Source organism: Bison bison, unplaced genomic scaffold (genome assembly GCF_000754665.1).
Source record: "Bison bison bison isolate TAMUID 2011002044 unplaced genomic scaffold, Bison_UMD1.0 scf7180017864063, whole genome shotgun sequence".
Classification (NCBI taxonomy): domain Eukaryota; kingdom Metazoa; phylum Chordata; class Mammalia; order Artiodactyla; family Bovidae; genus Bison; species Bison bison.
The window spans coordinates 13154711-13180093 of record NW_011494635.1 but is presented as its reverse complement, the minus strand read 5'-3'; the positions used below and the strand labels follow the sequence as shown (position 1 = coordinate 13180093).

The window sequence follows — 25383 nt, the reverse complement described above, 5'->3', positions numbered from 1 at the left end:
TGGAAAGTGAAAGTGAAGTCGCTCAGTCGTGTCTGACTCTTAGCGACCTCATGGACTGCAGCCTACCAGGCTCCTCCATCCATGGGATTTTCCGGGCAGCAGTACTGGAGTGGGGTGCCATTGCCTTCTCCTCTCTTGGCCTAGATAATCATAAACATAAAGAGAATTATCACAAATTCTCTTGCCTCTGCCCTAGAAATATTGAGAAAATTAGTGTCATTATCATTCCCACTGTTTGTATGGGATCTGTCTTCTCTCTTTAATAAATATATATTGAAGTATAATATTTTTATATTATACACTTAGAAATTCACACATGAATGAATGATCACAAATTGAACACTCTCTACCTGGGACAAGAGTTTTTTTATTCCCCAGGGTATTACAAGTATCCTAGAAGTTACCTTATATTTACCTTAGTGACAGCCCCTTTCCTCTTTCCCAAAGCTGACCATTTACCTAACCGCTAAAACAATATATTGCATTTGCTCATTTAAAATTTTTTATTTAAATTAAAGCAGAAAATTTTAAATGATTTGCAGTGAATGATGAAAATATTAAAAGGTTGTGGGACAAAGTTAAAGTTGTATTTATCTATGAAATAGAAATAGAATCAGGTATACGGAGAACAGACTACCAACAGGTGCATGAAGCAGGCTACCAAGGGAGAAGGAGTTGGGGGAGGGTTGCAGTGAGAAGTTGGGGTTTGCACATATAAGCTTCCGTTATACAATGGATAAACAACAAAGTCCTACTGTATAACACAGAGAACTGTATTCATTCAATATCCTATGCTAAACAATAATGGGAAAGAATATTTTAAAAAAGAATGTATGTGTATAATTATTTTGCTGAACAACAGTAATTAACACAACATTGTAAATCAACTATACTTCAGTTAAAAATAATAAATAAAAATTTTTAAAGAAAACCAAAAGTGTATTTAGAGGATATAGCTTTAAATCTGTGGTTCTCAACCTTAGCTGCATAGTAGAATCACTTGAGGAGCTTTTGATGCCCAGGCTACATCCCAGAGCCATTACGTCAGAATCTGTAGGGGTGGAACTCAAGCATTTAAACACTCAAATGATTTCAACTTGCAACTAAGGTTGAGATCACCACTTTATAAAAGCATATGTTGGAAAAGAAAGAACAAGTCTCTCAATAAATGAGAAAAAGAACTGCTCATTAAACGTAAAGAAAAGAAGAAAGGAATATAAGTAGAGCAAAAATTAATGATATAGGGGAAGAAGTACAGTAGAGAGGATTGAAAGAACCACAGATTGGATCTTTGAAAAGAATAATATTGATAAATCACTAGCAAGAATGACCAAGAGAAAAAGAAAGAAGATACAAATAATCAGAAATTAAAAGGGGGGAGGGATGTTACTGCAAATCCTGCACACATTTTTTCCTTTAGAAAAATATTTTATGAGCAGCTTTATGCAAATAAACTTGAAAATGGAACAGATGGAATGAAACAACTAAAAAACAAAATGAAACTATATACAGTTTACCAACACTGACACAGAAGGAATAGAAAACTGAATAGTCCTATATCTATTTTAAAACAATACGTAATTTAAAAATTTCTTACAAAGATAACTCTAGGCCCAGGTGGCTTTGTTGGTAACTTACAACATTTTAAGGAAGAAATAATAATCAATATTAACTAAACCTTCTAGAAAATAGAAAAGAATAAATACTCCCCAATTCATTTTATGAACTTAGCACAACCTGACAAGAATAATATGAGAATGGAATTTAAAAGCCAGTCTCACTCATGAATAAGGAAGCAAAAACCCACCAATAATGTAAAAAGACTTCTATATCACAACCTAGTTGGGTTTATTCCAGAAATTGCAAGGCTGGTTTAGCATCAGAAAATCAGTCAGTGTAATTCATATTGATTTCATAAAGAAGACTAATACAATCATCTTAATCAATGGGGGAAAAGCATTTGATAAAATTTAATATCATCCATTTTAAAAACTCTTAGGAAAGTAGGAATATAAAGAAGCTTAAAATCTGATAAAGACATGCTGTGGAGCAACTAAGCCCGTGCACCACAACTGCTGAGCCTGCACTCTAGAGCCTGTGAACTTCAACTGCTAAGCCCGCATGCTGCAACTGCTGAAGCCCACGTGCCTAGAGCCAGTGCTCTGCAACAAGAGAGGCCACCACAGTGAGAAGCCCACACACTGCAACTAGAGAGTAACCACCACTCACTGGAACTAGAGAAAGCCTGTGTGCAGCAGTGAATACCCAGTGCAACAGTAAATAATTTTTTAAATCTAATAAAGGAATAATATGTAAAGCCAACAGCAGTCCACATTCTTAATGGTAAAATATTAGAAGCTTTCCCTTTGAGTTTGGAAACAAGAGAAAGACAAAAACTATCACTTAGTTTATTTAACATTGTTGATAGAGATTCTAGCCAATACAATAAGACAAGAAAAATCAATATATAAGAATTAGAAAAAGTTATTACTTACATTATTGTATTCATAGAAATTAAAGGATCTGCAGATTAAGTATTAGAGTTAATAGATGAGTTCAGCAAAGTTACTAGACACAAGGGCGTATTAAGAGCCCAACCTGTCTACTCCTTTATGAAGTCTTCTTCTGGCATACACCCCAGAGTCCACCCCTTCTTGGACTTCACTCTACTCATGTTTTTATTATACCACTTAGTCACCTTTAACAGTCTAGCACTCAAGGGCAGCCCATCTATAAATGAACATGTGATTTGACATGCACAGGTGAGCAGGGCCAATTAGAGGTCTTTCCTATAAGTTTAAAACTGAGTTCTGAGAACTTAAAACAGTTATCTATGACTCTCAGCCTTAGTTGGATGAGTGAGTGAGACTCTGGATCTGTCCTGCATTTCTTAATTAAACTCTCATTTTCTTTTTCATTTTCCTTTGGTACTACATTCTAGGTGAGCTCCTCAGCTCATTAATTTAGTTCAGTGTTGGGTCCATTTCTTTTATTGAGTCGACTGGTGAGATTTTTTTTTTAACATTTGCATTTTATTTCTAATATATTATTCCATGTAGCCTGTTTCAGTTTTATGAATGCAGTTTACTTTCATATTCCTTTCTGAGATTAATAAATTTTATTATATTATTTTGGACTCTTATTTTGTGCTATTAATAACTGTCTGAGATGTCGCCTGTTGTTGTTTGGTACCTCTCTTTCACAACGTTGGTCTTCCTCAATGTCTGATTTTTTTCATGTTGAAGATTCCATGTTTACTTGTGTATGGATGCCATTTCTGTCTGTCACAGCCTCCAATGAGTGTGGAGAATAGATGGAGAGTGTGCTGGTGGATTAGATATATTGTTAGTTTGTCTTCTGAATGAGAGAGGATCCATCCTGCCTGGCCTTTCCAGCCCAAGGACCAGAGCTCACTGCCTTATTTGCGGTCTTCAGTTGCTCAGCACAAGCAGGGAGGAGAGAAGCCATCTGGTGTGGCCACTCTGAATGTAGTCCCCTCAGCACTCTGGAAATTCCCCAGAACTCTCTCCCTCCTTGTATCTATATACTCTAGACTTAATTTTTTTTCTCTTTCTCTTTCTTCCTTCCTTCTTTCTCTCCTTTCCCCCCTTTTCTTTTCCTCTCTCACACACTCACTGTCTTTTTCTTTCTCTTTCTCTCTCTCCCTGCTTCCCTCCTTCCTTCCTTCCTTTTTTCTTTTAATTTTTAGAGACTTTATTTTTTAAAAGAAATTTTAGGTTCAGAACAAAATTGAGAAAAAGGTACAGAGATTTCCTATATAGCCCCTGCCTCCACACATGCATAGCCTCTCCCATTTTCAACATCACTCACTGGAATTGTACTTTTTTTTTAACTAAAGATGAGCCTACACTGATACATCATAATCATCTGAAGTTAATAGTATTGTACATTTTATGGGGTTTGGACAAATGTATACTGACATATCCATCATCATATCATATAGAGTGTTTTTACTGCTCTAAAAATCCTTACTGGAGCCCCTCTTTTACATTTCAGCCCTCTCATCTGGCTTCCATCTCCACAGTTCATCTAATTTTCTTGTTATTAAGGGCAACTAACACAGCCCTATTGCTAAATCCAAAAGTTACTCTTCACTTCTTATCATTTTGGCTTTTCAACAGTATCAATGAACTGACTACCCTATCAGTGAGACCCTTCTTCTTGCCTTTTATGACCACATACTGCCCTGAAGCTGCTCTTTCTTGGCTCCCTTCCTGAATTATCTTTTCTATTCAGCTTCTCACTGTTGCTTTTCTTCCAGAGCTTGACCCTGGCCATCTTCTGTCTCTGTGTTTTCTGGTGGAAGTCTGCCAGCTCCATATGCAGCATAATTTTCTGATCCTTCCTCACCCGTCTTCCCCATGTCACTAATTGACAAATGATGCTGTCAGTTCCAAGTCAGTTCTTTCCCTTTCACACCCAGCAGGCATTCCCTTACCAGATCCCAGCAGTTACAGCTATCAAAAACATTGAGCTGCCCTACCTCTGTTCCCCCACCCTAGTCCCAACCATCACAGTCTCACCAGGACTATTTTGGTTGATTTTGGCTCCCTTACAACCCACAAAAAATCCAGAGGAGGTCTTAAAACCATGAATTAATTTGTATCTAACCACTTATCTCATATCTCGTGACTCTGGGTTGTATCTAAAATAAAAACCAAGGTCCTGCATGAACCTCTGCTCACCTCTCTACCTTCACCTTAGCTGTTCTTCTCTGTGTTCCCATTCCATGAGCCTCCTTCTGTTTCTTAGAAAGCACCAAACTCCTTCCCATTTTATGGCATTTGTACATATTTTTCCTTCTTTCTGGAATGTTCTTCTCCCTACCCTTCACCTATGTACTTTTACCCATTGCTTGTTTTTTCTAAACAAAAACCAATTCTCTGACATCAGCTGATTGTCCTACAATTCACTCTGACACCCACTACCTGGAATTAGTACACACCCCCACAGGTTAATGGCTCAATCCAACAAGACTGCTCCCATTTCAGACATCAACCACAAATGAGTCCCCAGGCTACCCACACTTCTGCCTGGCCAAGTACAAGCTTGGGGGTTCCCATGATCCCCCTCAGATTCAACAATTTGCTATTGCTTCACAGAACTCAGGAAAAGACTATACTTAAAATAACAGGTTTATTAGAATACAGCTCAGGAACAACCCAGCGGAAGAGATTAATTGGGCAAGGTATGAAAGCACAGAACTTCCATGCTCTTTCTGGACACCATACTCTCCCAGCACATAAGTGTGTTCATCAGCCCCCCCAAACCTCAACATGCCACATTTTTTCAAGGTTTCATTGAGTAGGCATGATTGGTGAAATTTCTGGTCATTGGTGATTGAATTCAACCTCCAGCCACTCTCCCCTCCTGGAGGGGGACGTGTGATAGGGGCTGAATAGTATAACCCTGTAATCACAGAATTAGTTTTTCTGGTGGCCAGCCCCAGTCCTGAAGCTGTTTAGGTCCTTCCCTCCCATGAGAGAAAAAAAGACACTCCTGAATAACATCTTCATAAATGTGTTATAAAAAATAGTTAATTCAGACTCAGGGACACTGTAATTTTTTTATACCCTTCTGTATTATTTAAATTACTTTGTGTATAAATCTGGTAAAGATACATTTTAAAGATGTTTTAAATCAAAATTAAAGATAGGTTCTTCCTTTTTAAAGCTGAGTAATAGTCTCAAAGATAAACCACACTTTGTTTATTCACCTCCTGATAGACACTTGCATTGTTTCCTGTTTTTGACTATTACAGATAAAGCCATTATGAACACTTGTATAAAAAATAGGGGAGGGGATGGTCCTGTCACATAGGAGATTTCAAGGGTTTTAGGAGCTCTGTGCCAGAAACTTGGGACAAAGACCATATGTATATTTCTTACTGTACCACACTCATCTTCCAATTTTGACACAGTGTCACTTCCTCCAAGATTCCATCAGTGAACCCCCAAACTAAATCCTCTCCCTTTGTTCCACTCTCCCATGGAACTGTATTGCTTTTCATTATGGTGCTATCACAGTTTTACTTTGTACTGTCTGTGTCCACAATTAGGTTCTAAACTTCAAAAGAGTAAGTAAAGTGTCTTTCTTTTGTTCACCCTTGTATACATGCACACCTTCAGCATCTAATACAGAGTCAAGTGAAGTGAAGTCGCTCAGTCGTGTCCGACTCTTTGTGACCCCATGGACTGTAGCCTACCACGATCCTCCATCCATGGGATTTTCCAGGCAAGAGTACTGGAGTGGATTGCCATTTCCTTCTCCAGAGGACCTTCCCAACCCAGGGATCGAACCTGGGTCTTCTGCATTGTAGATAGACGCCTTAGCGTCTGAGCCACAAGGGAATACAGAGTCATGCTCAGATATATATGGAAAGTAAAGTAGACCTCCAGGAAAAGTGAAGAGCCATGAGGAACCACAGATACCAGCCTTGATAAAGCTCATGGTTCTAGCTGATGGGAATGTAGAGGCCGTATGCTAAGTAACTCCAGTTATCAGGTGTGTTATGTTCTTGGACCATGTGTACAGAATGTAGTGACTCTGCTGCCGAGTACCAACCCAGTGAGGATCAGTCACTGCAGCTGATTGGTGAAAGACTGAATGACATCATTAGAATTGTTCAGAGGAGCATCTTTAGGGACCTCAGAATCTTGTGTAGTAAACAAGGACAGATGGTGTTCTCATCACTTCTCCCTTTTTTTGGAATGTGGGAACCTTTGGAAAAGAACGCAGAACTTTGATTTCTCTGGATTTTGTTTAGGAACTAGGAATGATGAGAATTTAACTGAGAATAGAGTCCTTTTCATGAACATGAATGAAGAAGCAGATATTTTCCCAGAGCAAGTTAACTAGATTCATATACGTGAAACATAAGGGGAGAAGGGAAATTATCCAGGTAATCCTAAGCATGCTGAAGAATGGTTCATAGAATACAGAAAAGAGGATTAGATTTGGGGGTGGGAGTAGAAGGGGATAGCTCAGTGATTCAAGTGAGAAAATATTAATGTGAGGTAAGTTAGAAAAGAATTCCCAGACTTGGACACAGTGAAAAGTAAATTCTAGATCCTGATAAATACATTAAGTCCTCTTTGTGTCATAATTAGATGCTTTCCCAGACTCCAGTAGGAGCCTTGTGTATAAAGAGGGAATTAATAAGACCCATTTGCTTGCTTGCTCTGAAAATCAAATGAGATGATGTAGGTGAAAGAGCTTTGTATCTGGGAGTGATGTAGGAGTGTGGTCAGCATAATGACTGTTTATTAGTAAAGAGGGAGAAACAGATTAATGTTCTATGAAAATCTGTGACCGGGGTTAAAAGTGCCTTAGATGATAGCATTTGGATAAAAATAAAAAGGAGAAGCAGGGAATGTCCAAAAGGAGGGACTGTAATGGGAATTCCTGATATAGGCAAGGTATGTTTTTGTAAAACTTCTAATTATCTGAACTTCCGCTAAGGCTGTTGCCAGATTGACAGTGGACATTTTGACAGATCCATGTCTTATTGATCACTTTATTTTCCAGAAGATAGAAGTGATGCAAAGTCCTGCCACTAGATTAGATCCTGTCACTAGATTAGATCCTGTCTGATCTAATTGAGATCAGAATAGTGAAAATGAAGTTGCTCAGTCGTGTTTGACTCTTTGCGACCCCATGGACGGTAGCCTACCAGGCTACGTGATCCATGGGATTTTCCAGGCAAGAATACTGGAGTGGGCTGCCATTTCCTTCTCCAGGGGATCTTCCCAACCCAGGGAATGAACCTGGGTCTTCTGCATTGCAGACAGACGCTTTACCATCTGAGCCACTAGGGAAGCCCGAGATCAGAATGGTAATGTGCAAATCATAGGAACTTGGGAAGAAGCAGCAATGTCTCATAAGATTGGTTGGGAGGTCAAAGCCAGGCCAAAAAATGAGTATGTTGTTTTAGAAAGGCTAGACTTGTAAGGGCAGAAAAAGGAAATTTTAGTACACTCTCAAAAGTATCATTCTATATACACTATTAAGCTGGTGAAAAACATCTCCAAACACAGAGCTCAGACAGATTCTCAGTTTTCAAAGACATGTACAAAAGGTATAAAAATACAACCTCAAATCAAGACAAATTTCTGAGAATAGTCTCAGGAAAGTGTAAGCCTCTGATAAACAGGGACAGATTTAGGACAAAATAGGTCAGAGGGTTTTGTTGTAAGTACAGAGATGAAAAGAAGTGACAGAGCCCTAGTCAAGGGCCAGTGTCCTTGCACTGAAAGAGCAATAGGCTTCTTTAAGAATGATCTTTGAAGGCCAGAAGAATGTTAATAATTGCCAAGACTGAGTAATGAATATATAGAGATTAACTGGTTTGGTCTCTCTTCTTTTGTGCATCTGAAAATTCCCATGATTTTTTAAAAACTTGTTGTTGTTCAGTCATTCAGACATGTCCAACTCTTTGCAAACCCATGGACTGCAGCACTCCAGGTTTCCCTGTCCTTCACTATCTCCCAGAATTCGCTCAGACTCATGTCCATTGAGTCAGTGATGCCATCCAGCCATCTTACCCTCTGTCGCCCCCTTATCCTCCTGCCCTCATTCTTTCCCAGCATCAAGGTCTTTTCCAGTGACTCAGCTCTTTGTATTAGGTAACCAAAGGATTGGAGCTTCAGCTTCAGCATCAGTCCTTCCAATGAATGTTCAGAGTTGATTTCCTTTAAGTTGAGTGGTTTGATCTTGCAGTCCAAGAGACTCTGAAGAGTCTTCTCCAGCACCACAGTTCGAAAGCATCAATTTTTCAGTGCTCAGCCTTCTTCATGGTCCAACTCTCACATCTGTACATGACTAGTGGAAAAACCATAACTTTGACTAGACAGACCTTTGTCAGCAAAGTGATGTCTCTGCTTTTTAATATGCTATGTAGGTTTGTCATAGCTTTTCTTCCAAGGAACAAGCATCTTCTAATTTCATGGCTGCAGTCACCATGATTTTGGAGTCCAAGAAAATAAAGTCTGTCACTGTTGCCATTTTCTCCCATCTGTTTGCCATGAAATGATGGGACCAGATGCCATAATCTTAGTTTTTTGAATGTTGAGTTTTAAGACAGAATTTTCACTCTCCTCTTTCACCTTCATCAAGAGGCTCTTTAGTTCCTCTTCATTTTCTGCCATTAGGGTGGTGTCATCTGCATATCTGAGGTTATTGATATTTCTCCTGGCAATCTTGATTCCAGCTTGTGCTTCATCCAGCCTGGCATTTTGCATGATGTACTCTGCATATAAGTTAAATAAGCAGGGTGACAATATATAGCCTTGATGTACTCTTTTCCCAATTTTGAACCAGTCCATTGTTCCTGCCCAGTTCTAACTATTGCTTCTTGACCCACATAAAGGTTTCTCAAGAGGCAGGTAAGGTGGTCTGGTATTCATCTCTTGAAGAATTTACCAGTTTGTTGTGATACACACAGTCAAAGGCTTTAGCATAATCGATGAAGCAAAAGTACACATTTTTCTGGAATTCTTTTGGTTTTTCTATGATCCAACAGATGTTGGAAACTTGATCTCTGGTTCCTCTGCCTTTTCTAAATTCAGCTTGTACATCTGGAAGTTCTCGGTTCATGTACTATTGAAGCCTAGCTTGAAGGATTTTGAGCATTACCTTGATAGCATATGAAATGAGAGCAAATATATGGTAGTTTGGACATTCTTTGGCATTGCCTTTCTTTGGGATTGGAATGAAAAGTAACCTTTTGCAGTCCTGTGGCCACTGCTGAGGTTTCCAAATTTGTTGACATATTGAGTGCAACACTTGGACAGCAACACTTAATCATCGTTTAGGATTTGAAGTAACTCAGCTGCAATTCCATCACCTCTACCGGCTTTATTCATAATAGTCCTTCCTAAGGCCCACTGGACTTCACACTCCAGCGTGTTTGGCTCTAGGTTAACCACACCATTGTGTTTATCTGAGTCATTAAGACCTTTTTTGTACAGTTCTTTTGTGTATTCTTGCCACCTCTTCTTAATATCTTAACCTTATGGTAAGGTTAGGTCCTTACCATTTCTGTCCTTTATTGTGCCTATCTTTGCATGATATGTTCCCTTGGTATCTCTGGTTTTCTTTAAGAGATCTCTAGTTTTTCCCATTCTGTTGTTTTCCTCTTTCTTTGCCCTTAAGAAGGCTTTCTTATCTCTCCTTGCTATTCTCTGGAACTCTACATTCAGATGGATATATCTTTCTTTTTCTCCTTTGCCTTTTTCTTCTCTTCTTTTATCAGCTATTTGTAAGGCTTCCTCAGACAACCATTTCCCTTACTGCATCTCTTTTTCTTGGGAATGGTTTTGATCACTGCCTCCTGTGCAATGTTACGAACCTCTGTCCATAGTTCTTCAGGCACTCTGTCTATCAGATCTAATCCCTTGAATCTACTTGTCACTTCTACTGTGTAATTGTAAGGGAATTGATTTAGGTCATACCTGAATGACCTAGTGGTTTTCCCTACTTTCTTCAATTTAAGCCTGAATTTTGCAATAAAGAGCTCATGATCTGAGCCACAGTCAGCTCCAGGTCCTGGTTTTTGTTTTGTTTTGTTTTTCCTGGCTTTGCTGGTTCCCAGTTGTGGTATGTGGGATCTAGTTCCCCAGTCAGGGATCAAACCTGGGAATCCTGCATTGGGAGCCCAGAGTCCTAACCGCTGGGCCACAGGGACGTCCCCTCTGGGTCTAATTTTTGCTGACTGTATAGCACTTCTCCATCTTCAGCTGCAAAGAATATAATCAATCTGATTTTGGTATTGAACATCTGGTGATGTCCACATGTAGAGTCATCTCTTGTGTTGTTGGAAGAGGGCGTTGGCTATGATCAGTGCATTCTCTTGGCAGAACTCTGTTAGCCTTTGCTTTGCTTCATTTTGCACTCCTGTTACTCCAGGTATCTCTTGACTTCCTACTTTTGCATTCCTATCCCCTATGTTGAAAAGAACATCTTTTTTTTTTTTTTTGATGTTACTTCTAGAAAGGTCTTGTAGGTCTTCATAGAACCATTTAACTTCAGTTTCTTTGGCATTAGTGGTTGGGGTATAGGGTTGGATTACTGTAATGTTGAATAACCATTCAACATTACAACCTTGGAAACAAACCAAGATCATTCTGTTGTTTTTGAGGTTGCACCCAAGTACTGTATTTCATACTCTCTTGTTGACTGTGAGGGCCACTCCCATTTCTTCTAAGGAATTCTTGCCCACAGCAGTAGATATAATGGTCATCTGGATTAAATGTGCCCATTCCCATCATTTTAGTTCACTGATTCCTAAAATTTCCATGTTCACTCTTGCCATCTCCTGTTTGACCATATCCAATTTACCTTAATTCATGGACCTCACATTCCAGGTTCCTATGCAGTATTGTTCTTTACAGCATCCGACTTCATTTTCACCTCCAGACACATCCGCAGCTGGGTGTTGTTTCCACTTTGGCTCAGCCTTTTCATTCTTTCTGGAGCTATTTTTCTGCTCTTCCCCAGTAGCATATTGGATACCTACTGACCAGGGCGAGGGGTATCTTTCAGTGTAATATCTTTTTGCCTCTTCATACTGTTCATGGGGTTCTCATGGCAAGAATGCGAAAGTGGTTTGCCATTCCCTTCTCCGGTGAACCACATTTTGTCAGAAATCTCCATGACATGTCCTTCTTGGGTGGCCCTGCATGGCATGGCTCAGTTTCATTGAGCTAGACAAGGCTGTGATCCAAGTGATCAGTTTGGTTAGTTTTCTGTGATTGTGGCTTTCATTCTATCTGCCCTCTGATGGCTGAGGGTAAGAGGCTTGTGCAGGCTTCCTGATGGGAGGGACTGGCTGTGGGGAAAACTGGGTTTTTCTCTGGTGGGCAGGGCCATGCTCAGTAAATCGTTAATTCAATTTTCTGCTAATAGGTGGGGCTGTGCTCCCTCTCTGTAGTTTGACCTGAAGCAGCCCAATCCTAGGGTCTGCAGTCTCTGTGGTAGGGCTGTAGGCTTTATAGTAGGGCTAATGGTGATCTCCTCCAAGAGGACTTACACCAACACGCCCTGCCTCCCAGGACTACTGCTGCCAGTGCCCTGACCCCACGGCAAGCCACTGCTGACCCATTCCGAGGGAGACTCCTAAACATTTACAGGCAAGTCTTATTTAGTCTCTTGTGCAGTCACTGCTCCTTTCCCCTGGATTCTGTTTCACACAGGTTTTGTTTGTGCTGGTGACTGAGACGGTAAAGAATCTTCCTGCAATGCAGGAGACCTGGGTTCGATCCATGGATCAGGAAGATCCCCTGGAGAAGGGAATGGTAACCCACTCCAGGGTTGTTGGCTGGAGAATTCCATGGAGAGAGGATCCTGGTGTGCTGTAATCCATGGGGTCGCAAAGAGTTAGACACAACTGAGCAACTAACACTTTAAAAACTTATATTTGTAAATGTATTTAAAATTACAGAAAACCATTGATAAGAGGGACTTCAGAAAGATAAACACTGAGTCACAGCCCCACCTGTACCCAGATTAGTGGTAGGAAAAAAAAGGAGGGTATCAGCAAGTGCCACCTTTTTTGAAATAACTAGTAAATTCTTCATTGTTGTGTTACCCAAGGAGAAACCATGCATGTATCAGCTTTGAAGGATGCTCATTGTCTGTTGGTGTGCCGTTTGTGTCTCAGAAAAGCTGGTACAGGTGGAAGGAACTGGGTTGTTGGTATTTTTAACAGGCCCACATTGATGACAGACGCTCTCGGGAATAAAGGACACAGACCTTCTGAGCTGTCTGTTTCACAATTCTGTGTTGAGGGTAGTCCAGGAGAGGCCTCTCAGGCCACCCTGGGTTCAGCTGCATTAGCAGCATCTGGAGCAACTTGCATGTTTCATGTTCTTCCATGTAGGTTTGCTGTCTTGTGTTTATCTATTTGATTAAAAGTAACAAAAAGCAGGATTATGGGGCGGGGCAGGATTATCTATATAAACCACGAAAGACTAAGAAGGTTAGTCTTCTCAGACTCCTTTACTTCTTCCTGTCATCCCTAACTTCTCAGTGTTGGGGTGCCCTCAAGACACTCTTCTCTATTTGTATTTATTCCCTTGATGTCCTCATGCAGATTCATTACCCCAAATACCACGTGTATGCTGATGACTCTCAAGCTGTCTCCAGCCCAAACCTGACACCCAGCCCTCAGTTTACATATCAACTCATGACATCTCCCCATAGCTTTCAGGTAGATGTCTCAGAACTCAGCATGTCTAAAACTTTACTCGCCTGTATCTCACACTTTCTCCCCCCAGAATCTTCCCTGAATAGGTTGATGACAAGTTCCTCAGTCCCCACACCCTGACTTTCTCTTTTGTACCCTACATCCAGCCCATCAGGAAATCCTACTGTCTTGACCTTCATGTCTAGATTCCAAAGTACTTTTCATACCCCTGCTACCATCATCCTGGTTTGAGCCACCCTCATTTCTTACCTAGACTCCTGTTCTTTCTATTTCTGAGTTGCTACCTTCATGGTCTCCTCAGTATAAATTAAATCATGATACTTCTCTGTTCAAAAATCTTCAGTGGCTCATCTCACTCAGTAAAAGCCAACACCATTATGATGGCTTTAGGGTCCTCATGATCTGCCCTTCTCTTACTTCTATGTCTTTATCCCTGGCATAACTGCCCCCTCCCACTCCAGCCTCCTGAGGTTCCTCAAGAAATCCCAGGCACATCCTTGCCTCAGGCTTTGCACTAGCTGATCCCAGTTGCCCAGGCGCATTTCTGCAGACCTTCACAAGCCATCTCCCACACATCCTCCACGTCTTAGCTCACATGTCACCTTCTCAAAAGTTAAGGTCCACCCATTCCGACCATTCTGCTTTAGGGTACCGCCAACACTCCTGAACCTCCTTACCCTTACCTTCTTTTTATTTGTGTAGTATTTACTCCTTTCTAACATGCTGTATAATATGCTCACTTTATTTACTGTTTGCCTCCATGGGGAAAGTAGTCCTTTGCTCTGTTCATTGATGTATTCCATGAGCCTAGAACAGGATCTGCCTCAATAAAGTACTGTATAAAAAGAAAAACAGAAACCATCAGAGAGATGGAAGGATCATCAGTGTCAGCACAGCTGAGGGGCCCAACAAGATAGGAGCTGAAGACTCTCCACTGAGTGGTGATCTGGGTGGGGGGTAGAGGTGCTTCTCTTTTGCCAGGGTACCCATTGAAGGGGTTTGCATTATGTGCCTCTCGGGAAGGTGGTGGGCTGAGGAAGGCTTAATTTCTGTTTCTGAAAGGGCAGAAGTTCAGTCCTGTAGCACCTTAGGGGGCCTGTCACCAGCCAACTGGGGCAGCCTGTCTTCAGCAGTTTGCTCTGAAGCTGCCTCTGGAAAGCCAACCGCATCCTGCAAACACAGATCTCAACAAAGAGTACCCGTCTGCAGGGGCAGAGAGCCTTGTATCTGCTTGTAACACTGTACAAATTAATGAGTGAAAATGCCAATTTTTAAATTATTTAAACAGCTACCTAAGAGGTTTATTTGTTAGGCTCATTAGTCCTTTTAATCAGAAGTCAGTCTTTCTCTTTCCTGTCACAGTAGCTTTTGATGAGAGAACATTAAAATCATTTGCAGTTATAAGACCACTGGGACTTAGTCTATCTTAATCTTTAAGAAAGCTGTTGGCTTGAATTTAGTTGTTTTATTTTATTTATAAAGTATGTACTTACTTTGAATACATATTATTACATATAAGTTTATTCTCTATTTATATCTTCCTTATGAAAAGCTGATTGTCACTTTGATAATTAACTTTTCTCATTATTTTAAGCTTTATCGGTAAATTTTTGCTGATTTGATTAAATAGCATGCTTGTTACTGGTTATAATTATGGTAGAATTAGTTTTATTATTTGGATAAGCCATGATATGTCATTCTGATAAAGGCCTGGCAGAAGGTCAGGGCTCTCCTCTGGGAGTGCCTTGTGGAGATAGTATTGTCTACCGGTTGGGTCAGAAAGCTCATTCTCTTACTTTGTTTCGTTTGAACCAGGACTGGTTGTGATGACTCAGCAGAGAGGAGCTTGGAGTGGGTATTTGGGGGATTGTGTCCCTGACTGACCTGAGGTGTGGATGACAGCATGCTGATTCTGGGGGCTGGGATAATAACTCAGTACTTTGCTTTCTTACAGTTGTTTCCTCTCTCTGCTCCTGGTGGCTGCTGTGGTTTGGAAGATTAAACAAAGTTGTTGGGCTTCCAGACGTAGAGAGGTAAGCCTCAGTGAATAAAGATTAATGAATCCCTAAAGGAGCTTTTTCCTTCATATTTCCTTTAAGCATGTCAGTTTTAGCTGTGTAGTCATAGAGAGTAATACATGGTCAGTAGACTTCAATTAGTGCTATGTAAGCTATGTTAATTCTGCACCACATGGTTTTAACTTTCTAAAAAGAAGGTTTTAGGATTGTATTGACTCAGTTTTACCCTTTCTCCCAGACCCTGATTCCTTAACTCAGGCTGGAGATCTGAAGGCTTAGTAAAGCACAGCTTTTACAGGAGCCTTTCATGAGAATGAGAATAAAATCAGCCATTTAAGCATCTCAAAAATTTCTCATTATTCAAGGAAAGATAAATGTGTGTCTGATTAAGTATTTGCTTGAGTTTTATTTTTTAGTGTTGATTTATTTCCACAGCTCCATTCCAAAAGTAATATTAATAAGTCAAACAAATATTTATAATTGGCAAGTCAAATAAACTTGATTAAAAATTACAACACAAAAGCTGTTTATTGAAACTTTCACATGTGTTATTACTCTGCCTTTTAGTCATCATGTCTGTTGCATTGTTGCTAAATAGAAGTACACTAATACCTGGATTTTGTGCTCTTTGATCTTCTATATCTACTCATGCTTTTTTCTATATAAAAATTGATCTATAGAAAGATTTAGAGAACAGAAATATCTAGACTCAAAATACCCAAGCACTCAGCACTGTTCATGACATGAACAGTGGGGCCATGACATGAACAGTGGGGCCATGACATGGACCATTTCTGACCCATGTAAAGGTATTTTTTTTCGTAGAGGTAATGTTGTATCCTCTTTATGATCATTTTAAAAATTCAGTGGATAACATATTCAGAGGTTTTTTTAATAGCTGTATTACTAAGACATTTTAAAATCTCAATGAATTATGCAACATTCTGAAAAAAATAAGTTATCCAAATGTGTAATAAAGAAGTAAGAAACCACATAAACTAGTACCGGGGAAGGAATCAAAAAATTATTTTGAGAGAGTCAAATTATTACTCTCTCGAAAAAGGCTATTAGACACAGGCAGTTTTAATTTGAGATGAGCTTATGGAGATAATAATAGTCTACTCCTCCTTGGGTGTTTATGAGATTTAATTATTTCCAAAAAAATAAATTTCCTTTTTCCAGGGTAAAGGAAAAGATGGGAAACTTAAAAGAATCCTGATTCATTTTATGCATAGAAACCTTGAAACCAAAATTTGAGAAAGGTAGCACCAAAAAGTAAAGACCAGTTGCATAATGACTATAATGTGCAGCTGTCTAGTTTACCGTGTAGTAAAGCGATCATTTCATACCAGAGAACCTACTAGGATATGTTATATCCATGGGTATAAAAAAAAAAAACAAAACCCTAAATTTTCAGTAGTAGCAAGTAATCATTTAATCATTTATTAATATCAGCACTCATCCTAGTTTAAAAATAAAACTCTTAGTAAACTCAAAAATAATACCTCCTCCACACTTTGAGAAATAACCAGATAACCAACATTACTCATGATGAAGAAATACTCAAGGTTGTACCCAATAAAATCAAGATAAGTTAGTCATATTAAGAACTGACAGAAAAAAGAAAAAAAAAAAAAAAAAACCCTGACATTTGAGCATTTCTAAGTTGTAGGCACTCTTCTAAGAGGTTTTATATTAAGGTTTTATATTTGTATAATCCTTACAGCAACCTATAAAATAGTTACTGATACTACTCCTGTTTTATAAATGAAGGAGCCGAGGCTCAGAGAGGCAAAATAACTTACCCATCATCACACAGCTACTTAAAGACACCAAACTATGTTTTGAATTTAAGACTTCTGTCTTCAAAGGCCATGTTCCTTCTAACCATCATGTAGTCCCAGTAGTGACTTAGTTTTGTTCTGGATGTTCTAGACTCTGCACTAAGAGAAAGAAAAATAAGAAGTTTTGTTCCTTTTGGAAAGGGGACAAAATCATTGTTTTCAGATAAGATTATTGAAACATCATAGAAACATATATAAAAATAAAGTTTGTAAAAATAATTGAACTAATGTAGAAGACAAACAATCAACTGGAAAATAATCACAACATACATGAAAGAAAATGAGGTGAACACTTAGTAGAAAACAGGTTTCCAAAAAAGAATATGCTAATTACACAGTTGATCAGCCAGTAAACTAAGCTTTTACCTTTGTGATTTAAAATTTCTCTGTTACTGTGAACCTGTCCATTCAGAATATATTTCATCTCTTCTAAAATATCATTCATGATTTATCCCTCTCAGAACTGTAGAAGAATGATTTGATATTATTTATAACAACAAAAATAATAGCATCTAATACTGCTTAAGTCATTGCTACATACCAGGCCCTGTTTTAAAGGGCCTTTACTCCCATTATCTCCTGCACTTGTCATAAAGGAACTAGACTGGGAACTGGAAGCAAGTAGGTAGAGTCACTGTCTCACTGTGACTCCACACTTAGCACAGAATCTAGAGGAGGATTATTGTTATATGTATTTGTTGAGTAAATAAACTAATAGCTTTGTGAGATGTAGGCATATGATTATTGATATTTAACAAAATTTTTAATGTTAAAAATACCCTTCTAAAACAGAACATTCTGTTTCTAAAACAGAAATGCCATTCTAAAACATAACCATGATCTATCCAGCCCAAGATTCTGTCTCTAAAATAGTTTTAAGGAAGTAGTTAAGTAAGGCCTCATTGTCTTCCACAGCATGACCTCAGAGCTTCAGTGACATGCCCAAATCTCTGATACCCCTAATGATATATAATTGACTACACACCATAAGCTAGGCACTAGCTACACACCATAAGCTAGGCACTGTGCTAGGTAAAACATCTCATTTAATCGTACTGATACTTTTATGGGATTAAAACCCCATTTCAGAGAGGAGGGAATGGAGGCCCAGAAATTTTAAATAACTTTTTAACATCACACAGCTGGAAGGAGTTGGAGCAGGTGTTCATATCCAAGCCTACCTGAATCCAGAGCCCTTACTTGTCCCTCTGCTCTGCAAAACTTCATGTTTTTTATGTGTTTAGTTTATACCACCTCTCTGAATAAAGCTCTCTTTCAGTTCTTAAATACTGTGTAACAAGGGATAGTTTTTGTTGCTGTGTAAGTATTTCGTCCAAGTTTCAGCAGGAAAAAAGAAAGCCTGGCTTTAATCTAGTAATAAAAATATGAGGAAATAGGATAATTTACGTACTTAACAAGCAGGCATCATAGCATTATATCCATCAGTACATTAATGTGTATCTCTAACAGATAAGGAATTTTTCTTTACTATAACAACAATATTGTCATCATAATCAACAAAATTAAAAAGGTAATGCTTGGTCCATGTCCATCTCAGAAATATCATTTTGGAATTAATTTGTTTGAATCAAGGAAGATGAGCTATTTTTAATATGTAGTAGTCTCTAATAAAACCCCCTCAGTACTCTTTGCATTAATGGTTGCCGTATTACTCATCAGCAACTTCTTCGAGAGATGCAGCAGATGGCCAGTCGTCCCTTTGCCTCTGTAAATGTCGCCTTGGAAACAGATGAAGAGCCTCCTGATCTTATTGGGGGGAGTATAAAGGTGAGATTGTATTTCAAAAGTCCCTGTAACTTATCAAACCTCATGCTTCTCAGTGTGAGGAACCAGAGAGGGCAAGAGCCTCATTCTGTTACCTCTTACTTTGTCCTCTCTGTTTCTTCTTAGCAATAAGTCAGCACTGAAACTGTCAGCTATTGTCTTGCTTTCATTTTCCAATATTTGTTTCATGTTGTTAAGCAGTCTTATATTCAGGGAATTTTAAAATTTAAATAACTTGTCTGGTATTCTTTTAAGTTTTATGTGGCATAATACTTGAAAATTTGAAAATAACTGAATTGAACCATTGTCCTTTGTAAGTATTTAGGGGATTTTTTTAAATGGGGACAAGTTATAACTGACTGTGAATTCTGTGGAAAATAAAGAATTCTAACACCTCCACCATTATGAAGAAAATAGTAAGACTTTCTTTTTTAACAAAATGATGAAATAGTTCAGATACCATTAGGAAACAATTATATGTCTATGGAGATACATATTATATATACAGACACGTCTATGGAGATATATATTATATACACAGACACATATATGTATGTATATGTGTGTGTGTGTGTGCGCATGTATGTCCTAACATACTTACTGAAGCATTACTGACCTTACAGGAAGTATGTGAGATTTCCAGGGATTGTTTTCCTTTCCTCCTCCAGAAAAGAATAAACCATGAACCCAAACCACAACCATGCATGGTCTAAAGTGGTTCTAGATTGGTAAGATACCATGTCTCTCAGTTGAAGTAGATGTGGATCCTGACTGAGGAAAAATACACCCAATTCAGCCATTCAGGAGTCCCACAGATCAAGACCAGAGAATCAGTGGTCACCAAGGACGAATGAGTAAGAATCAGCAGAAACAACAGAATTGACATCTAATGAATATGATATAGCTCTGTATGAAATGTTTAAAGAACTGAAAGATGGAATCATAAAGATGAGGAAGCCATAAGAGTCAAGAATGGCCAAGCAGACCTGAAAAAGAACCAAATGGAACTGTTAGAGAAATGGAAAATACAGTAGTTGAAATTTTTTAAAGACTCCGATTACATGTTAAACAGCACATCAGAGACAAGTGAGGAAAGAGCTTTTGAACTGGAGGATGACTCTGAAGAAATTACACAGAATGTAGAACAAAGAGATGAGAAGATGGAAAAATATGACAGATAATAAGAATATGGAGGATAGAATGAGAAGATCTAACATATATATTACAGTCCCAGAACAAATGAATGGAGGAGAGGCAGTTTTCAAAGAGCTGAGAATTTTCCAGAACTGATGGGAAATACAATTATTCAGACTCTAACAAAATGTATTGTAAGCAAGAGTAAGGAAAGAAAGCAGAGGAAAGGTAGGAGAGAAAAGAAAACTACAGTTGGATTTATCCTAGTGAAACTGTGGAACTTCAAAGACAAAGAGAACATCTTAAAATTAGCCAGGACAGAAAAAGATCAGTACAATGTGGAAAAGTTGGAACCCTCGTGTACTGTTGGTGGGAATGAAAATGATGCAGCTACTGTGGGAAACAGTATTTCTCTTCCTCAGAAAAGCAAAAATAGAATTATGTACGATCTAATAATCCCATTTCTCAATATATACCCTGAAGAATTGAAGGCAGAGTTTTGACAACGTATTTGTACACCATGTGCATAGCAGCTTCATTCATAGTAGCTAAAAGCTGGAACCAACCCAGGTGTTCATTGACATAGGAATGGATAAACAGAATATGGTATATACATACAACGGAGCTTCACTCAGCCTTAAAAAGGAAAGAAACTCTGACCCATGTTACATATATGAACATAGATGAACCTTAAAGACATTATGCTAAGTGAAAGAAGCCAGTCACAAAAAGACAAACACTGTATGATTTCACTTATGAGAGCTACCTTGAGTAGTCAAATTCCTAGAAAATAGAATGATGGTTGCCAAGGTCTGGGGAGAGGAAGGAAGGGGGATTTGCAATTTGATGGGTATAAAATTTTAGTTTTCCAAGATGGAGTTTGGGAAATAGATGGTGGTGATGGTTGCACCATATAACACTACTAAAATGTATACCTAAATAATGGTTTAAGATAGGGACTTTCCTGGTGGTCCAGTGGCTAAGACTCCGTGTTCCCAATACAGTGGGCCTGGGTTCCATCCCTTGTCAGGGAACTATAGTAGTCCCTCAAGTAGTCCTTAGTGCTGCAACTAAGAATGTGCTTGGTGCAACTAAGAGTTCAATTGGCACAACTAAAAGATCCCGTGTGTTGCAACAAAGACCAAAGATCTTGCTTGCTACAACTAAGACCTGATGCAGCCAAAGAAAGTGCTTTAAAAAAAAATGGTTAAGATAATGCTTTTTATGTTATGTGTATTTTCAGTTCAGTTTCTCAGTTGTGTCTGAGTCTTTGCAACGCCATGGACTGCAGCACACCAGGCTTCCCTGTCCATCACCAACTCCTGGAACTTGCCCAAACTCATGTCCATTGAGTCAGTGGTGCCATCCGACCATTTCATCCTCTGTCGAACCCTTCTCCTCCTGCCTTCAATCTTTCCCAGCATCAGGGTCTTTTCCAATGAGTCAATTCTTCACATCAGGTGGCCAAATTTTTGGAGCTTCAGCTTCAGCTTCAGCATCAGTCCTTCCAATGAATATTCAGGACTGATTTCCTTTAGGATTGACTGGTTTGATCTCCTTGCAGTCCAAACATCTAGAAAAACATCTATTTCTGTTTTATTGACTACACCAAAGCCTTTGACTGTGTGGATCACAACAAACTGTGGAAAGTACTTAAAGAGATGGGAATACCAGACCACCTGACCTGCCTCCTAAGAAATCTGAATGCAGGTCAAGAAGCAACAGTTAAAACTGGACATGGAACAACAGACTGGTTCCAAATCAGGAAAGGACTACATCAAGGCTCTATATTGTCACCCTGCTTATTTAACTTATATGCAGAGTACATCATGCAAAATGCCAGGCTGGATGAAGCACAAGCTGGAATCAAGATTGCCAGGAGAAATATCAATAACCTCAGATATGCAGATGACACCACTCCTAATGGCAGAAAGTGAAGAACTAAAGAGCCTCTTGATGAAGGTGAAAGAGGAGAGTGAAAAAGTTGGCTTAAAACTCAGCATTCAGAAAACTAAGATCATGGCATCTGGTCCCATCACTTCATGGCAAATAGATAGGGGAAATGATAGAAACAGTGAGAGGCTTGATTTTTTGGGGGGCTCCAAAATCACTGCAGATGGTGACTGCAGCCATGAAATTTAAAGATGCTTGCTCCCTGGAAGAAAAGCTATGACCAACCTAGAAAGCACGTTAAAAAGCAGAGACATTACGTTGCCAACAAAGGCCCATCTAGTCAAAGCTATGGTTTTTCCAGTAGTCATGTATGGATGTGAGAGTTGAACTATAAAGAAAGCTGAGCGCTGAAGAATTGATCCTTTTGAACTGTGGTGTTGGAGAAGACTCTTGAGAGTCCCTTGGAATGCAAGGAGATCCAACCAGTCAATCCTAAAGGAAATCAGTTCTGAATATTCATTGGAAAGACTGATGGTGAAGCTGAAGCTCCAATACTTTGACCACATGATGCAAAGAACTGACTCATTTGAAGAGACCTTGATGAAGGGTTGAAGGCAGGAGGAGAAGGGGATGACAGAGGATGGGATGGTTGGATGACATCACCGACTCAATGGACTTGAGTTTGAGTAAGCTCTGGCAGTTGGTGATAGACAGGGAAACCTGGTGTTTGCAGTCCCTGGGGTCACAAAGAGTTGGACACAACTGAGCAACTGAACTGAACTCTGCATATAAGTTAAATAAGCAGGGTGACAATATAGAGCCTGACACACTCCTTTCCTGATTTGGAACCAGTCTGTTGTTCCATGTCCAGTTCTAACTGTTGCTTCTTGACCTGCATACAGATTTCTCAGGAGGCAGGTAAGGTGGTCTGGTATTCCCGTCTCTAGGAATTTTCCACAGTTTGTTGTGATCCACACAGTTAAAGGCTTTGGTGTATTCAATAAAGCAGAAGTAGATGTTTTTCTGGAGCTCTGTTGCTTTTTTGTTGATCCAAAGGATATTGGCAATTTGACCTCTGATTCCTCTGCCCTTTGTAAATCCAGCTTGAACATCTGGAAGTTTACAGTTCACATACCATTGAAGCCTGGCTTGAAGAATTTTGAGCATTACTTTGCTAGCGTGTGAGATAAGTGCAATCTCACTCATCTTATGCCTTGGAGGCCAGACAGAATGAAAACCACAATCACAGAAAACTAATCTAACTGGTCACATGAACCACAGCCTTGTCTAACTCAGTGAAACTATGAGCCATGCCATGTATGGACCCCCAAGACAGACAGGTCATGGTGGAGAGTTCTGACAGAATGTGGTCCACTGGAGAAGGGAATGGCAAACCACTTCAGTATTCTTGCCTTGAGAACCCCATAAACAGTATGAAAAGGCAAAAAGGTATGACACTGAAAGATGAACTCCCAGGTTGATAGGTGCCCAATATGCTACTGGAGAAGAGTGGAGAAATAACTCCAGAAAGGTTGAAAAGACAGAGCCAAAGAGAGACACCCTCTTCCAACAACACGAGAAGAGTCTACACATGGACATCATCTGATAGTCGATACTGAAATCAGATTGATTGTATTCTTTGCAGCCAAAGATGGAGAAGCTCTATTCAGCAAAACAAGACCAGGAGCCGACTGTGGCTCAGATCATGAACTCCTTGTTGCAAAATTCAGACTTAAATTGAAGAAAGTAGGGGAAACCACTAGACCATCCAGGCATAACCTAAGTCAAATCCCTTATGACTATACAGTGGAAGTGACAAATAGATTCAAGGAATTAGATCTGATAGACAGAGTGCATGAAGAACTATGGATGGAGGTTTGTGACGTTGTATAGGAGGCAGTGATCAAGACCATCCCCAAGAAAAAGAAATGCAAAAAGACAAAAGGGTTGTCTGAGGCAGCCTTAAAAATAGCTGAGAAGAGAAGCTAAAGGCAAAAGAGAAAAAGAAAGATATACCCATTTGAATGCAGAGTTCCAAAGAACGGCAAGGAGAGATAAGAAAGCCTTCCTCAGAGATCAGTGCAAAATAGAGGAAAGCAATAGAATGGGAAAGACTAGAGATCTCGTCAAGAAAATTAGAGGTACCAAGGGAACATTTCATGCAAAGATGGGCTCTATAAAGGACAGAAATGGTATGGACATAACAGAAGCGGAAGATATTAAGAAGTGGCAAGAATACACAGAAGAACTATACAAAAAAGAGCTTCACTACCCAGATAATCATGATGGTGTGATCACTCATCTAGAGCCAGACATCCTGGAATGTGAAGTCAAGTGGGCCTTAGGAAGCATCACTACGAACAAAGCTAGTGGAGGTGATGGAATTCAGTTGAGCTATTTCAAATTCTAAAAGATGATACTGTGAAAGTGCTGCACTCAATATGCCAGCAAATTTGGAAAACTCAGCAGTCGCCACAGGACTGGAAACAATCAGTTTTCATTCCAATCTTAAAGAAAGGCAATGCCAAAGAATGTTCAAACTACCACACAATTGCACTCATCTCACACACTAGCAAAGTAATGTGTATTTTACCACATTAAAAAATAACTAAGGGGAAAAAGTTTACTACAAAGGAATGACAAAGTGACAGCTGACTTCCCAGACGCTACAAGTATTGAAAGAGAACTGCCAGCCTCAAATAGTGTACCCAGTACCTACCTTTCAAGAACAAGGATAAAATCAAGATGTCTTCAGACTGCAGGGAAAACTGAGTACTTGCCACCAACAAACCTGTATGAAAGAAATATATAAAGGATGTGCTAGAAAGGGGGCCAATTACCCCAGGAGGGTGGAATAAGAAGCAGTAGTGAGTAAATCAGCTGATAAACCTCTGTAAATCTAAGAAAATATTGTCCTGATAAAATAGTGATCATTTGTGGGATTGAGAAGAATAGACGAGCCTTAGTAACACCCCATGTCACTCAGCAGCCTGCAGCACAGCCAGTAAAACACTGTCTCGAATTTCTTGTCAAGAGCCACACACTCACCTTCTGGCCGTTTGTGCTGTGTGTTCTTCATCGGCCTTCTTCATCTTCCAGCATCTTTTAATAATGGGCAGCTGTCTCAGACTCAGTCTTTGGGCCTCTCCTCACATCTTTTACATCTGCACCTTTGGTTATTGCCTTAGTCTGTTCAGGCTGTTAACAACAAAATATCAGAGACTGGGTAGCTTACAAACAATAGAAATTAATTTCTCACAGATCTGGAGCCTGGGAAATCCAAGATCAAGGTACTGGCAGATGAGTGTCTGATGAAGGCTTGCTTTCTGGTTCATAGAAGGCACCTTCTAGCTGTAATTTTTTTTTTTTTGCCATACCACCCAACTTGCACAGAATGTTAGTTCCCCAACCAGGGATTGAACCTGGGCCCTCAGCAGTAAAATACAGAGTCCTAACCACTGAACCATCAGGGAATTCCCTGGAA

The 25383-nt window shown here is 39.4% G+C and overlaps 1 protein-coding gene across 1 annotated transcript in view; it reads left to right on the top strand.

The window, feature by feature from the left end:
* ATRN (attractin) overlaps positions 1 to 25383 on the top strand; it is a 191025-nt gene that overhangs the window by 152732 nt on the left and 12910 nt on the right. The window contains exons 27-28 of the mRNA XM_010836630.1: positions 15180 to 15258; positions 18768 to 18875. Of these exons, the coding sequence (XP_010834932.1) occupies positions 15180 to 15258; positions 18768 to 18875 (187 nt within the window). The remainder of the gene's footprint in view (positions 1 to 15179; positions 15259 to 18767; positions 18876 to 25383) is intronic.